Source organism: Dysidea avara, chromosome 7 (genome assembly GCF_963678975.1).
Source record: "Dysidea avara chromosome 7, odDysAvar1.4, whole genome shotgun sequence".
Taxonomy (NCBI): Eukaryota; Metazoa; Porifera; class Demospongiae; order Dictyoceratida; family Dysideidae; genus Dysidea; species Dysidea avara.
In genome coordinates this window covers 37809577-37824722 of record NC_089278.1, presented here as the reverse complement: position 1 = coordinate 37824722, position 15146 = coordinate 37809577, and the positions used below count along the sequence as shown (strand labels likewise).

At 36.9% G+C, this 15146-nt stretch overlaps 1 protein-coding gene across 2 annotated transcripts in view; it reads right to left on the bottom strand.

Annotated features, from left to right (window-relative positions):
* LOC136260880 (uncharacterized) overlaps positions 1-15146 on the bottom strand; it is a 74811-nt gene that overhangs the window by 6664 nt on the left and 53001 nt on the right. For both annotated transcript variants that reach the window (XM_066054780.1, XM_066054781.1), the window contains 2 exons: positions 11479-11580; positions 10558-10612 (listed from right to left, as the gene is read on the bottom strand). In XM_066054780.1, the coding sequence (XP_065910852.1) occupies positions 10558-10612; positions 11479-11580 (157 nt within the window). The remainder of the gene's footprint in view (positions 1-10557; positions 10613-11478; positions 11581-15146) is intronic.

The following is a 15146-nucleotide window of genomic DNA, read 5'->3' as shown; positions in this document are numbered from 1 at the left end:
TAGGTCAGACCCGGTTTACAGATTATTATTATTATTATTGATTGTTGTGCAGACCTCAAAAGAGTATGGTGCACAAAAAAGGGTACAATTGCTACTGTCAATTACAAAAGAAAAACAAACTTATATAATTATACAATATTTACTATACACAAGACCATATATACACATTGATAAATTATTAAACAGTTACTAGTCCAGCTAGGCTGTGCTTGAATTGGTCAATCTCTGTTAAATCAATCACGTGTTGGGGTAAGGAATTCCAAATATTGATTGCAGAGGAGAAAAAAGAAAATTTATAACAGTCAATTCTAGTCATTGGGGTTAAAAATCTCTTATCATGGCCTCTAGTGTGATGTAGGTTAGGATTAGAAAAAAGGAAATCATCAGCATTAATATCGATTTGGTGAGATATAATTTTAAATAACATTGTAGCCTTCTGTTCATTCCTGCATCTGGCTAAGGTAGGCCAATTAAGGTTAGATAACATTTCAGTGACGCTGGAATATCTAGAATAGTTGTTAAATGCAAACCGTGCTGCTCGTCTTTGGACATTTTCTATGGCATCGATGTCTCTTCGCGTGTGGGGTGACCAGACTGTGGCTGCATATTCTAAGATAGGTTTAATCAGGGCTTTGTAGCAGTTACTTTTGACTTGGAGAGGACACTTGTTCAAGTTACGTTGCAAGAAGCATTTGGTGTTATTGGCCTTTTTAGTAATTTGTTTAATGTGCTCTGACCAGGATAAGTTTTTGTCGATAGTTACACCTAGATACTTAGCATGTGTTACCTCTTTTATAGTTTTACTTTGCAGTGTGTATTGAGCTAGTATTGGGTGCTTCTTGTTAGTGATTCTAAGAAATTCACATTTTTGTAAGTTGAATGACATTTTCCAGTCAGCTGCCCATTGTTCTAAAGTGTTAAGATCCTGTTGTAATCTGTGACAGTCAGCTTGGGAATGAATCGTAGTATACAATAGCACGTCATCAGCATAAAGTTTTATCTTAGATGTAATTCGGTTAGGCAGGTCATTAATAAACAAAGGAACAATAGGGGAGCGAGGACTGTCCCCTGAGGAACACCAGATGATACCCCAGTCAGGTCACTTTGTTGACCGTCAACTACTACACATTGGGATCTGTTTAACATAAAGTTCTTTATCCAATCTAGTATATCTCCTCGAATGCCATAATGATGAAGCTTGTGAAATAGATGGTAATGGGACACTTTGTCAAATGCTTTTGAAAAATCTAAAAATATTACATCAGACTGCTCTCCATTGTTCAAGGTTTCAGCAAAATCATTTACAGTTAATATCAGTTGGGACTCGCATGATCTTAAGCGATGAAAGCCATGTTGTTGGTCACATAAAATGTTATGTTGAGATAAATGAGCAAATACATGTGAATAAACTATGTGTTCTAGAATTTTTGAGCAAATGCATGTCAAGGAAATGGGTCTGTAGTTATTAGGGATAGCACGGTTACCCTTCTTAAAAATGGGTACAATATATGCCCTTTTCCAATCAGACGGTAAAGAACACTGGTTTAACGATGCTTGGAAAACAACAGTAAGTGAGGGGGCAAGAAGTTCACTAAATTCCTTCAAAAATTGTGCTGGTATTTCATCAGGTCCAGCAGCTTTGTGAGTCTCTAAAGAATTTAATAGCTCAACAACGCCATAAATGTCAACCTGAATAGAATCAATATCTGCTGTTGGTGGCTCATTCATCAGTGGGGGTGTATCCGTTGTGATTGGTGTAAACACTGAGGTGAAATAATGATTAAGGATCTTAGCCTTATCTAGACTGTCATTGTAGACAACTCCATCCACTTTCAGGGGTGCTATACCACAATGATCCTTTCTTTGGTTCTTTATATAAGACCACAGTTTCTTTGTAACAGAACCTTTCTCATCAATTAACCCTCCAATGTAGTTGTTATATGCTTTGCGGCATTCTCCTTGAACTATCCTGGTCTGACCCGGATTGGATCACGTGAGAAAAGATATTGTTAGTTTGACGACGTAGAAACTTATTAACGCTAGTCGCCCAGCTCTTTTGTGAGCCACGCCCACTTATCGCTACGCTCAGCCACGCCCACTTATCGCTACGCTCAGCCACGCCCATTTATTAGTGAGTGCAGTCTGTAGCACAAAAAACCATGTCCGTTGCTGTCTACAAGCTTACGTTGAGCCACGCCCACTAATCGATTATTGTACGAGTTAGCGTTGAAACCGGGTCGGGTCATCCGGATCATGTTTAGTCCGGGTAAACCCGGCCGGACCCGGATATAAAATTATCCGGTAGGATTTTGCGCTTGATCACGTGTGCGTTAATTTAACGTTCCTAATATAACGTTCCGCCTCGTGCTTTACATCGATATGGAAAGTGACGATTTAATTGTGCTTGATGGTGACAATGAAGACTTATCTCCTCAAGTTGTTTCTAGACGGGTGATTGATGGTGACTATATTCTGAAGAAGAAGAACTCGAAAGGAAGCAGAGCATGGGAGCGGTTTAGAGCAGTGTTAAATCCTTCAAATAATGACGAGGTTTATGCAATAAGGACCTGTGTCAGCATTGGAGGTGTACGGGATCGAGATACTCTAATAGAGCAGTCAGCTAACTACTCTAATAGAACATTCATTGGAAACATGTAGTTGGTTCTGGTATGGAATTTTTCCAAATCTGCCTGCACCTATACATACAATGAAGTGCATTGGTCTGTTTAAAGGGCTTCATTCGTCTACTTGTGTAGTTAATATGTATGGCAATACTTAAATCAGGTACACAATTTCCATTAAAAATGCTCTCAGATTCAATCTTGTATTGTTCAAATTTCAAAATTTTCCACTTTCAACATTATTATTCTAACATGCACCTAATAAGTGTTGTGCAATTGTGAGAGGGGCGCATCATGTACTTGGTTGTCTGTACCTACCCAAACTTTTCCATTAACAAAATGCTTCAGAGAGCCATACCTATAATCTACAGGCAGTATATATAATATCTACAGGCAGAAAATATTATGAATTTTATGTGGAAATGTCTCCAAATTGCAGTATTTTAGCATCTATTTTTCAAAATTTTCCTGGGGGGGCATGCCCCCAGACCCCCCTAGTACCAGCATGCTTTGCATGCTGGGAAGTGTAGTACCTTGAGTTAGTCCCCCCCTTTTATAAATCCTAGATCCGCCCCTGGGGTGAGCAAAGGTATAGTTTTCCTGTTTTAAGTTGTCTAGCTAGGCAACTTTTAGTTATACCAGCAGCTAGTGCAGAATCGGAAAGACATTTTAGTGGCGCTGGAAGAATTGCACGTAAGGACAGAAACAGACTGAAGGATGACGCAGTTGAGTCTTCGGTAGTGTACTATGAGGCTGTCAGGAAAAGAATAATATAATTAATACTAAACAAGCAGCTGTAGAACAGAGAATTACTGTACTATTAAATTATATAAATTTTAATTTACTGCCATTGTACATTAACTTGTTTCTCAATTGTCAGTTTTAATTTATCAAATGCAGAAAAGTTCATTGTACTTGCAGTCCATGTCTTTGTAATGGCTCTGTACCTGTGACAAAATAAAAAAGTCTAATTAAATACAATTTGAAGTTCTTACTTGCCTCACACAACTACAATCAGGGTTGAAACTAAGTGATGTATAAAATCAGCTTTATTGAATATCCGGGTCTAACCTGGATTGGAATACGTGTAACACAAATTAATTTCACGATGTGGAAATCAGCGTTGAAACAGGGTCGGGTCAATTTTTCTCCGAATCATCCGAGCCTGATCCGGATTGGATCACGTGAGAAACGAAATTGTTCGTTTTACGCGGTGGAAACTTATAAAACGCTAGTCGCGTAGCTCTTTCATGAGCCACGCCCACTTATCGAGCCACAAGCATACGATCAGCCACGCCCATCTATTAGTAAGTGCAATCTGTAGCACGAAACTGCGTCCGTTGCTGTCAGCAAGCTTAAGTGGAGCCACGCCCATTTATCGATTTTTGTATGATTTGTATATAGTCTAGTCTTGCAGCAGGATAAGTACTTTTGTGAGCCACACCCACTTCAATATATCGGGAAATTGTAATACTAGGTATGCACGAAGCCACAACCAATTGCTGTCTGTTTAAAACTCACAGTAGCTACGTGGAACCATGCAAAACCCAGTGATCGATTTTAAATTATAAACTTACCGTATAACTACTCGTTTACTCAACACGAATCGAACGCTCAAAACGTATGATCTCGTACGTCTCGCTACCCGAAACATACCTCTTATCGCACGCCTCAGCTTTAATCAATCCGGGTCACATCCGGGTCAGTGGGTCATCCGGGTCAGCAGTAGTGACCCGGTTTCAACGCTGTAATGGATCTACGTGGGTTTCTGTAGCTTAGACAGAAACTTCCTTTTGAATTTGGCTCAGTGGAAGTCTAACTACGTGAGGGATGTCCAAGTCTGCTGTCATAAGTTCCTATCCCATATAGAATGTCCTTTAGGTCTTATATACGTATGCCATAGGACGGGGTGAACATCCTGAGGGCTGTCCTTTATGTCCCACCCATACAACTCAATCCTACTTGTCTGTTGTATCCTTTTGGTCCTATATAGGACTGGGTGGACATCCTTAGTACTGTCTTATATGTCCCACCATACAGCTCAATCTTACTTGTCTGTCTTATCCTTTTGGTCCCTCTGCAACACTTTACTTTTCACCTCTCACTACATTAAAGTGATCGAGATACTTTAATGAGCATGCTAAGCAATTATAACTACTCTAATAAAGCAATCAAGTAACAATCAAACCTACAGCTTAGTCACAACTTTTGCCCTTACAGATAGTTTGTTTAGTTTATAAAGTGTTAGATTTACTGAAAGTGTTAACTAAAAGTAGCATAAAATCCAACTTCAGAACTTCTAAAATTCTTTTAGGCATGCCCTCAGGCGTTTCATTCTTTATGGCCATCTATAATGGTTTTTAGAACCCATCCTTTTTAAAAATCTTATATCCAGAGATTTAATTTATACTTCAGCTCCCTTTTTATAACTAACTCTACTAGCTTGTAAAATTCATTAAACTTGTAACATCATACAGTATGATAGTACTGTATATGAAGGTGTGGGTGTGGTCCACAATAATAAATCAAGCCAAAATCATCTTTGCAAATCCTTCACGGCCACTTGACAGTATTGGTCAGGTATAATCAAGGCCCAAACATGTCTTCAGAACGACCCGAAGCATTTTTGACCAGGTGCTACGAAATTTAAAAAAAATTTTTTTGTGAATTTTCACTGCCTCACTGCCTCACTGATGTGTTCAGTCAAGTGTAGCAGAAATTTGGCTATAGCTATAGCCTTAATTCTTTCACGAAAATGCTTAGAATTTCATGGAGATGAAACCTTTAGTATTTTAAATATCCTACAATGTATGCACTATTGTCTTACTGATTTTGCTTTGATCCTTCTTTATCATGGCCATCACTCATCAGTAGGGCTTCCATAATCATATCGGTACATTACGCAGTAATATATTGGAATACACATGTCATTGCACCAAACTTTTAGAATATGTTTGTGATTTTGATGTTTGGTTTATACAGGACCTATTGTACATCGTCAACAAAATACACACGTAAGACATCTTGTTTAGTATTAGTGCGTTTGTTGTTAGCAAAGTTAAGCAGATAGGTTTAACTGCTTGCATTTCTAAACGCATTTCTTTGTGACTAACATGTTCTTTGCTATTACAGTATTAGTCTTGCTAAACCCTGTTGTTACATAATTAATTGTGTGTGAAAAAATACAATTGAAATTGTCACTATTGCTTTGTGTGTTTTTTCTGAGGTAATATTCGGAGCGATAATGCCTTCAAAGGAAGTGGCACGGAGGAATAGAAGGAAAAGTAAAAATAAGGTCTATTATGAAGCTCACAAAGATGACATACTCTTAAATAAAAAGGAAAACTACAGTAGTGAAGACAGATCACAGCACCATCTTGATGAATATTACAAACATGTGACAGGTTCACGTAAGAAATCCGCTGAAAGCACCAAAGCATCATATGACAAAGATGTGGAGAAATTTTGTAAAAATACAGCTGACCATTCTAGAGCATGCTACTATAAACATTTGGAAAAATCCCGGGAAGACACAGCTGAACGCTCTAAAATGTGAACGTGTTACTACACGTCATAACGTAGTCCTGCTTCTTTTGTGAGCCATGCCCACTTACGTAAATTACTGTCTGTAGACATGTGGTAGCCACGCCCATTCACCAGTCTGTAGGTATGCACGAATCCATGTACATTGTTGTCTGCAAGCTTTTGTAGAGCCATGCCCACTGATCAGTTGTTATTGTATGAGTCATAATCTAGTGCAATAGTGCTGTGATTAACTCTTACAATATTGCGATTGGTTTTGTGAAAAGCAGGCTATTTAGTGGTCATGAGCTTGTAAAAAAAACTTCACAAACAAGTATAAGAAAAAATTAGGAATTTTAAATTAGAGTAGGGACAGTGTATAGTGCTGCAATACAAAGTACTGAAACAAGCTGGATCGGAGTAGTACGTAATGTCCAAATACTAAAAAACAATAAGAAGTGAATATCCCTACTGTGCTACACTCAATGCACAGTAGGTTCACTTCTTATTGTTTTACAGTATTTGGACATTACGTACTACTCCGATCCAGTACTTTTATTGCAGCACTATACACTGTCCCTACTCTAATTTAAAATTCCTAATTTTCTTATACTTGTATTTAATAGCTGCCATACGAATGTGTAAACTTATTTGTGACCCACAATGTGAGGAAAACTGTAAAGTTTCATTAGTTGTACATAACTGTTTTATTAGAGTACAACTCTATTAGAGAATTTTGAGCATGTTTTATGAATGGAATGTATTCAGTACTTGAATTTTGTGTATATAGAAAATACGATCCAAGGGGCATGTATGTTGAAGAAACAATTGCGATGATGGATACCCTTGTTGAGCTACGGCAAGCCATAATGAAGGATGCAGAATTGAAAACTGGCTCACCAGCAGGGAAGCACCGACAAAGGGACATAAAGCTAGCCATGCAGGTAAAACATTATAGGGTCATTACTGTTTGGTAATGCAAAGTGACATGTCGAGTGACCAACATAAATGTGTGTCAATGACAAGACCTATAGCTAGTCTATATCAATCTTTGGACTTCCTGCTGAAGATTTCAAAGCAATCAATTCATTTATAGAAAATATGACTTGTGGACACATTTGAGCTATCCATGTACAGAAGATTACTTGTTTTAAAAAGCCAAGTACTTACCTGAGATTTTGATCACTTCAAATAAACAGTGAGGAAGACGCAAATTGAAATATCTAATATAACAATAGATCTGCCTCTCCATGGAGAGTAAGAATACCTTTGTTTCTTTCTGTACCATGAAGCAAACATGAAGTTACATGTATTTGTTTACATTGCAGTAAAACAAACTTTATTGTTACAATTTCTAAGCTTGAAAAGCCATTTTGTTTGATAGCATGGAAATAATTAAGTCCAAAACTATAGCATGATAAATGCCACAAGTTCCAACTCCGTAGTTCATCCACTGCACTCGAGACTTATGATTGAATTAAACGAATGTCTATATTGTTTGATTTTTCTCTTGTTGTCTAGCACTATAACTCTGAATACTCTTACCAGATAAGGCGGAAACTTTAACAACCGATTGGTTAATCCTTCTACACGTCATAAAATGAAGTTTGAGGAAAATGAAAACAAGTCGGGTTTTCATGCAACGGGTCAAATTTATAGAACATGTAGATACACATGTTTCCTTCAGTAAACAAAAAAGATTCTATCTGCAATACTTGTCAACATCAAAGGTATGGTTCAATGGAATATATGAAAGTTCTTAATCCTTTCCATGCATGGCTCTTTCAACTAGTATCCATAGAGATGAGATTCTTCTAATTCATTTTGTGATAGTTGCTGTTTACCACATAAAAGTGGAGGCCTCACTCCAGCAAGCATCAAATCTCCTTGGATTTCAAAGCCTCTGTCAAAAATATAGCTTGAATATAGTAAGGAGACAAACATTACAGTACCATCTGGTGAAACACCAACTATTACATTGAAAGGTGTTGCAATTCTTGTAGTTAGAAAATGTCATTTTTTAAAAGCTCTGGTAACTCTAGTTGTTCCACAAATATTTTGTGGCATCAATCATGACTCTACTTGGAGGAATTCACTGGGCATATTAATTTTAACTAGTTTTTTGGGTGGCCAGAATGGAATCTCTTGAAGTTTTAGATAGTTGAAAATTCCAATTTTTTTGTGTACTTGTACAGTATTCCAAGTTAGTCAGTATGCAGTGTCCAGGATAGCATACATTTGGATAATTTTTATGTATAGAGTAGGGACCATAGCACATCAATAAAAAGTACTGAAACAAGCTGGAGTAGTGGATAATATTAAATCACAGTAAAGCAATAATCCATCCTGGCTAACCAGTCTTATGTAAATTGTAATGCCAGTGTGAGTATATGTGGTTGTCTCTGTTAGTTCTGTAAACAAGTTAAAACAAACAGAATAACATGGACTGTATTCCTTCACATTAATCTAAAACATCTTTGTCCAGAATCAGGTGGTGGCAAGGGGTGCTTGGTCACCCTAGGGAGAAACAAGTTGATGTTGTGCTACTACTAAAAACCAGGCACCATGCAGCTAGCTAACTCAACAGGTTATTGGTGTGCAATAATACATAAATAATTTATTGTAATTCTCAAATTTTGTAATCCATGAAATTTTCATAATTTTTCAATTATGTTGCTATGCACTGCTAAGGAAGCGCTTCTTAAACAAACCAATGTATCACACACAGAAGTATCTTCTAAACTGTTTTATAGTTTGACTACTGTGTTTTTTTCCCACAAATTCTCTCGACAAAGTCTCAGAGCTGCTCTTCATTTTCGTTTGTGTACGTAGGGGATATGCCCCCTTCCCAACTCGAAGAGATAGGCTATTTCTGGTAGTCTACGAGGCTAGTACTGTTGTTTCTCAATTGTTAAACGCCTGTAAAACCTGAAGGGAGGACAATACACAATATCTGAGGAGACTCGTCACACCCGTATTTCATACCGCCAAAAAGAAACCACCTCAGAGCAAAGTTTACCTGTGCAAAAGTTTAGTACAGACTTCACTTTGCTTTTTTTCTTACATAAAAGTTGCCTTCACACTTAACGAGTTTGTTCACGTGGGTGCATGCAGACAAACATTAGGTAGATAGGTACACACACATTTTTACAAAAACAATTTCAGTAAACCAGGCACGTGTCCACAGCTGGCCAAAGGCTGGCTGTGGGTGCGTGCCTGGTTTGAAAAACTGTATTTCTAGCAGCCAGTGCTTTGCCAGCTGATTAACGTGGTCTCACCAATGAAGCCTAACTACCTTCACCTGTCTGTCACCTGTAAAACTGAAGAGCAGGGGCCAAACTGATTTTAGGAACACAAAATCCAAACAACAACATGCACAGCCTTCAAGCTTGTCTTGTTTTATTTCTCATCTTGTAATGGGAGTGTGCTTTTAATTAAATCACAAAACTACTAATATTTAATACTATGTTTAAGTGCAAGGTTTATGAACACACTTTGAGGTCATGTTCAGAGGTTTGTTTTAAACAGTTGTTACATTTAAATATCTTTCTCAGTCCATTTCCAGTCCATTCCATGTTTTAGTCTTGTCCCATTAGCAGTGGAACCATCATGTGATCAAATCATAGTCTCGTGTGGCCATTCTCTTTACTGACAGTGCAAGGTGTCAATTGCACGTGATGGCTTTCCTGTACTTGTAATGGAAATCATTTGTATTTCCGAAGGACTGGATCAATAGCAGAGATGCTTCTAATAATATGCTCTACAGTTGTGATGATGTGAACGTATATAACAGACAACAAAGTGTAATGGCTACTTCATTTTCTCAGTAATTTATAGTTGGGGGTTTGTCAAGGCAAAAACATTAAGTATGGCACCATTAGTATGGCACCATTAGTATGGCACCATTAGTATGGCACCATTCTTTAGAATACAGTACAAGTTGGTTCACATTCACCAGTCATAATTATATTACCAAAAATAAACAAACAAGTAGAAAGAAAAATTAGGAATTGATTAGCCATAAAAAGTAAGGAAATAAGGGAGGTGACTTGTATCAGCAGAAGATATACTAGTGGACATTTAATCCCTAATTCAGTCATGGGTATAGACTGAATTAGGGATTAAACGTCCACTAGTATATCTGCTGGTATGAATTCAAAGAAACTTGCCGTTCCTGGTAGCCTATGAGGCTAGCCATGTTGTTTTTCAGTTGGAAGAGCCAATTTAGTTGTAACATCATTCCTTCTAGCATACATGGCCAACAATCAGTAGTTTTTCAAAGAATGCTCATACAGTACACACAGCCTTCTCAAGCAATTTCTGAAAACCCAGACATGCATCCACATTATACATAAAAAGAATTTGGCTGTTAAAAACTTTCAGCAATCACACAAATACATCCAGTGATCCTCATGTTTATCTTGGCTTTCTTCCCGTTTCACCAGTCTACTAATCTTCTGCTGTGTATCCTAATACATGTTGATGCACAAAATATGATACACAAATTTAGGTACATTACTACCTTACACAAGTGTGTCATTTGAATCACTATTTTTATATGATGTGTAGGGAACAGGATTATATATTAGTATAACTGTCATACTTCTCTGTCACTAAACATGTATCATTACACATTACAATACTTGTGACATATAAACATATCCATCACATAATAGTCACCTTAATGTACACACTACTGTACTGAACACAACAAATATAATACAATCATCTAACAAATTTGTGTACAATCAGAGGAGGTTGGACACGCACACGTGAGCGCATACATTTTGTATTGAAAGTTTAACTAAACGTTCATGAAAGTTTTTACCAATACCATTCGAGAGTACACTTCAAGTTTAGTCTATTCAGCCGGTCAACCCCATTCAACCCCACTACTCCAGGCACATAAATCGCTCTTGAAATCTACAGGGATCACATGTGTAAGTGTTTGCTGGGTGGAATCCATGTGTAATACTATAGGGACGCCTTATGTATGTGTGTTTAAGCATAATAATTGTCGAAGAAAGCAATGTGCATGCTAACAAAGCCTCTCAGGGTATTGAAAAAGAAGAGCAGATGCTGCTAGTTTGGCCTTACAGAGAATTGAAAAGAGAATTATAAAGTCGTACACCTGCCTTGCAATAAGAATTTGCTGTTCATCTTAAGAAGCACAAGGTAACGTGGTGTAGATATTGCTAAACATTCCTCCTATCACTTCCTCCTCGTCAAATATTAGAAATATGCAATTAACAGTAATAAATTTCAGAAGCACTTGTATCATGTCCACCAATACACCCATCTTGTGGTTCATTAAGTGTACACAACATATCCTCACCTCATCGTAATGTGATATGTCAATATTGTGATGTTTGACAAACCAGTGAACTGTTGAACTCTTATCTCTATCTATTGCTATATCCAGAGGAGTCTTACCATCCTATAAATGTATATGAAACAAAAAGACATTGTCAACATTCATCACAAATAATATTAACACATGTAGGATACACAGTCTTGTTAATAACTATCTTAATCACATGACTGGACAGTTAAGAGTGAACAATGGAATGAGAAGAACTAAATAAAGTTATATACACTATGACATAATAATCACACATGATGTGATGTCATAGTAACACAACGTAATTAACGTTACACCTTAAAAGACTTACAAACTTAATTATGTTGTCTATGTTACAGTAATTTGTTGCTATAGCTACCTTGTTTGTATTTGTTGTTTAAATTTCATATTTGTTGTGTGACAATTACTTTGAAGTTTTGTTATGTATACATCTAAGCAATGTTCTCTCTGGCTAGTCCTTATCATTATTGTAGTGTTAACACATGTGTACACACCACAACATTCTCGAAAACAAAGAAGTGCCTTCTCCAGCCAATCACAAATAATTTAGAGTATTTAATAACACTATTATCAACTTAAGAAGCATTCAATTCACCTGTTCTTACAAAATTTTTAACAGCAGGGGCGTACCGAGGGGGGTTTCCAGGGGTTTCAGGAAACCCCTTTGGATTTTATACACTACTTGAAACATTAAACTTTAGGTTTCATTTCATTTTATTAATTAGCAAAGCCCTTAAAGGGGTAAAACGCTAATACAAAAATTTATTTAGTTATTAGTTAATACAACTTTAAAATCTGCAAGGTTAGTAATGTTATTGATTTGGAGACTGTTCCATTCAGGTATTGTTTTGGGGAAGAAGGAGAATTTGTAAGTATCACAAGAGGTTTGAATGTGGTAAAATTTACAAGGATGATTTGATCTAGTTGATGTCAGTCTTGCGGGTGAGGGTAAATATTGTTCAGGTATTAATTGAAGATGATTTACAACTTTGAATAGTAGGATCAATCTAAGATATTTGCGATGACTTTGGAGTATTGGCCATTTCAAATCATTTAGCATCACAGTTACACTGTCCAAATTATTATTCCATGGTTTGTTGAGAACAAATCTTGCTGCTCTGCGTTGAACTGACTCTAGTTTGTTGATGTCTGTTTGATGGTGAAGGTCCCAAATAGGAGCACAATATTCAAGTGGTGGAAGCACTAGTTGTTTGTATGCTTGTTCTTTCAAGTAAGTAGGGCAGGTTCTTAGATTTCTTTGTAGGAATCCCAGTGTTCGATTTGCTTTGTTACAAGTATACAGGATGTGAGTTTGCCATGACAGTTTTTCATTGATACACACTCCAAGATATTTATGTTCTTTCACTTACTTTAGTTGAGTTTCATACATTGTATAGGTGTAGTTACTTGTAGTGTGGAGATGTGATATTCGTAAAATGTTACATTTGGATATATTAAATTCCATGTGCCAGGTTGTGACCCACTTGGATAGCTGGTTTGAGTCTTGTTGTAATGTTGTATGGTCTTCGGGAGTGTTTATGGTTCTATATATTATACAGTCATCTGTAAATAGACGAAGTTGGCTTTGTATACCATTAGCTATGTCATTGATGTACACAAGGAAAAGTGTTGGGCCAAGTACAGACCCTTGAGGTACTCCAGAATTGACCTTGCATGGGAAAGATAATGCACCATTTATAGTTACTTGTTGAGAACGATCTGATAAGAAAACTGCAAGCCACGATAAAGTGTCACCAGTAATACCATAGAACTCAAGTTTATGCAGGAGTCGTTGGTGGGGTACCTTGTCAAACGCTTTGGAAAAATCAAGCATGCAGGTGTCAACTTGTTTTTTGTCATTTATAGCCTTAGCAAAATCGTCAATAACGGTTAGGAGTTGTGTTTCACATGAGTGTCTAGATCTGAAACCGTACTGATGTTTCAATAAAATATTGTGGGTATCAAGATGATTCATTATGTGACTACATATTATATGTTCTAAAGTTTTGCAGATTATGGATGTTAAAGAAATAGGACAATAATTTCTGGCATTACTTCTTGATCCTGTTTTGTATATTGGTGTGACATAAGCTTGTTTTCACACGGATGGTATGATTCCAGTACTTAGTGAGGATTGAAATAAGTGTGTTAACATAGGTGCTATTTCATTGGCAGTGTTCTTCAGAAAACATGAATGGATATTGTCAGGACCAGCTGATTTGTGTGGATTGCAGTCTGATAGTAACTTACATACACCTGAGGTAGTAATCTCAATGTCGTCAATTTGCGGATAGTTGGATGGGCCTTTGTGAGGAAAATTTGCTAAGTCTTCAGTAATAAACACAGTTTGAAATTGATGATTAAGTACTTCTGATTTTTGTTGAGAGTCAAAGACTAAGCTCCCAGTTTGGGATTTAAGACTAGTAATGGTTACATTATTTTTCTTCTGATTTTTAATGTATCTCCAGAAGAGCTTTTTACCATTTGTGTCATCAGAGAATAAGGCATTGGAAAGATAGTTAGTGTGTTGCTGTCTCATTTGATTGTGCACATTTTGACGAATGTGTTTGTATTCCCTCCATATAGTATTACTGTTGTAACGTTTCGTAATGTTATAAAGTCGTTGCTTTTTTCTGATGAGTCTCCTTAGAGAAGCTGACATCCAGGGACGATTTGTTTTGTTAGATACATATTTACTAGGAATGTGTTCATCAATTAATTTTGTAATGTGAGTGTGAAAGAAAGACCAGTTTTCTTCAACAGTTTTTGTAGTGTTTTGATTTTGTAGGAAATACTGATCCGAAATGGTAACGATGTTTTCACATATGGCATCCCAATTTTCCCTGCTGTAAAGGTATATTTTTCTTCTGTTGTTCTTAGGAGGAATAGTTTGAAGTTGAAATTTTAATAACACTATGTCATGGTCGCTTACACCAGGAAAAGGTTGGCAGGATTGAACCAGATCAGGATCTGTAGTAAAGCAAAGATCTAGTATGTTGGTACCTCTAGTAGGGAAAGTCACAACTTGCTGCATCAGAAAATCATCCATTGTTGTGATAAGGGTGTCTCTTAGTGTAGATGATATGTATGATTCAAAAAGAGTTCCAGTTGACCAGTCAATGCCAGGGCAATTAAAGTCACCACCAAGAATTATTTTCGCACTTGGAAACTGTGATCTAATGTGTTGCAGGGAATCTCTTAGATTATCCAATACCGAAGATGGTAAGTGTGGAGGGCGGTAAAAACAGCCAAGAATTACATCACCCGAAGAGATTGTATGAAGTTGAACCCAAATGATCTCCAGGCTTGAAACTATGTTAATTTCACATGAAGGTATATCTGTGCGAACAGCAATAAAAACCCCACCTCCTTGCCTGTTCCTGTCTTTTCTACTGTATATACAGAGTAGTTTGATAAAAAAATATTTCAGAATTTGATATCGAGTCTTCCAAGTGACTTTCAGTGCAAAAAAGTACATCTAAATTTTGAGAGAGCATTAAGTCCTGTATCTCTAGGTGTTTATTTACAATACCACAACAATTTACGATGTGCAAAAAATTTGATGTGGAATAATCAGATTTGTAATTTACTTGGTGAGAGGTGCAGTGGTCTTGGAGTAGTCATTCATCCGATGAGTCCAT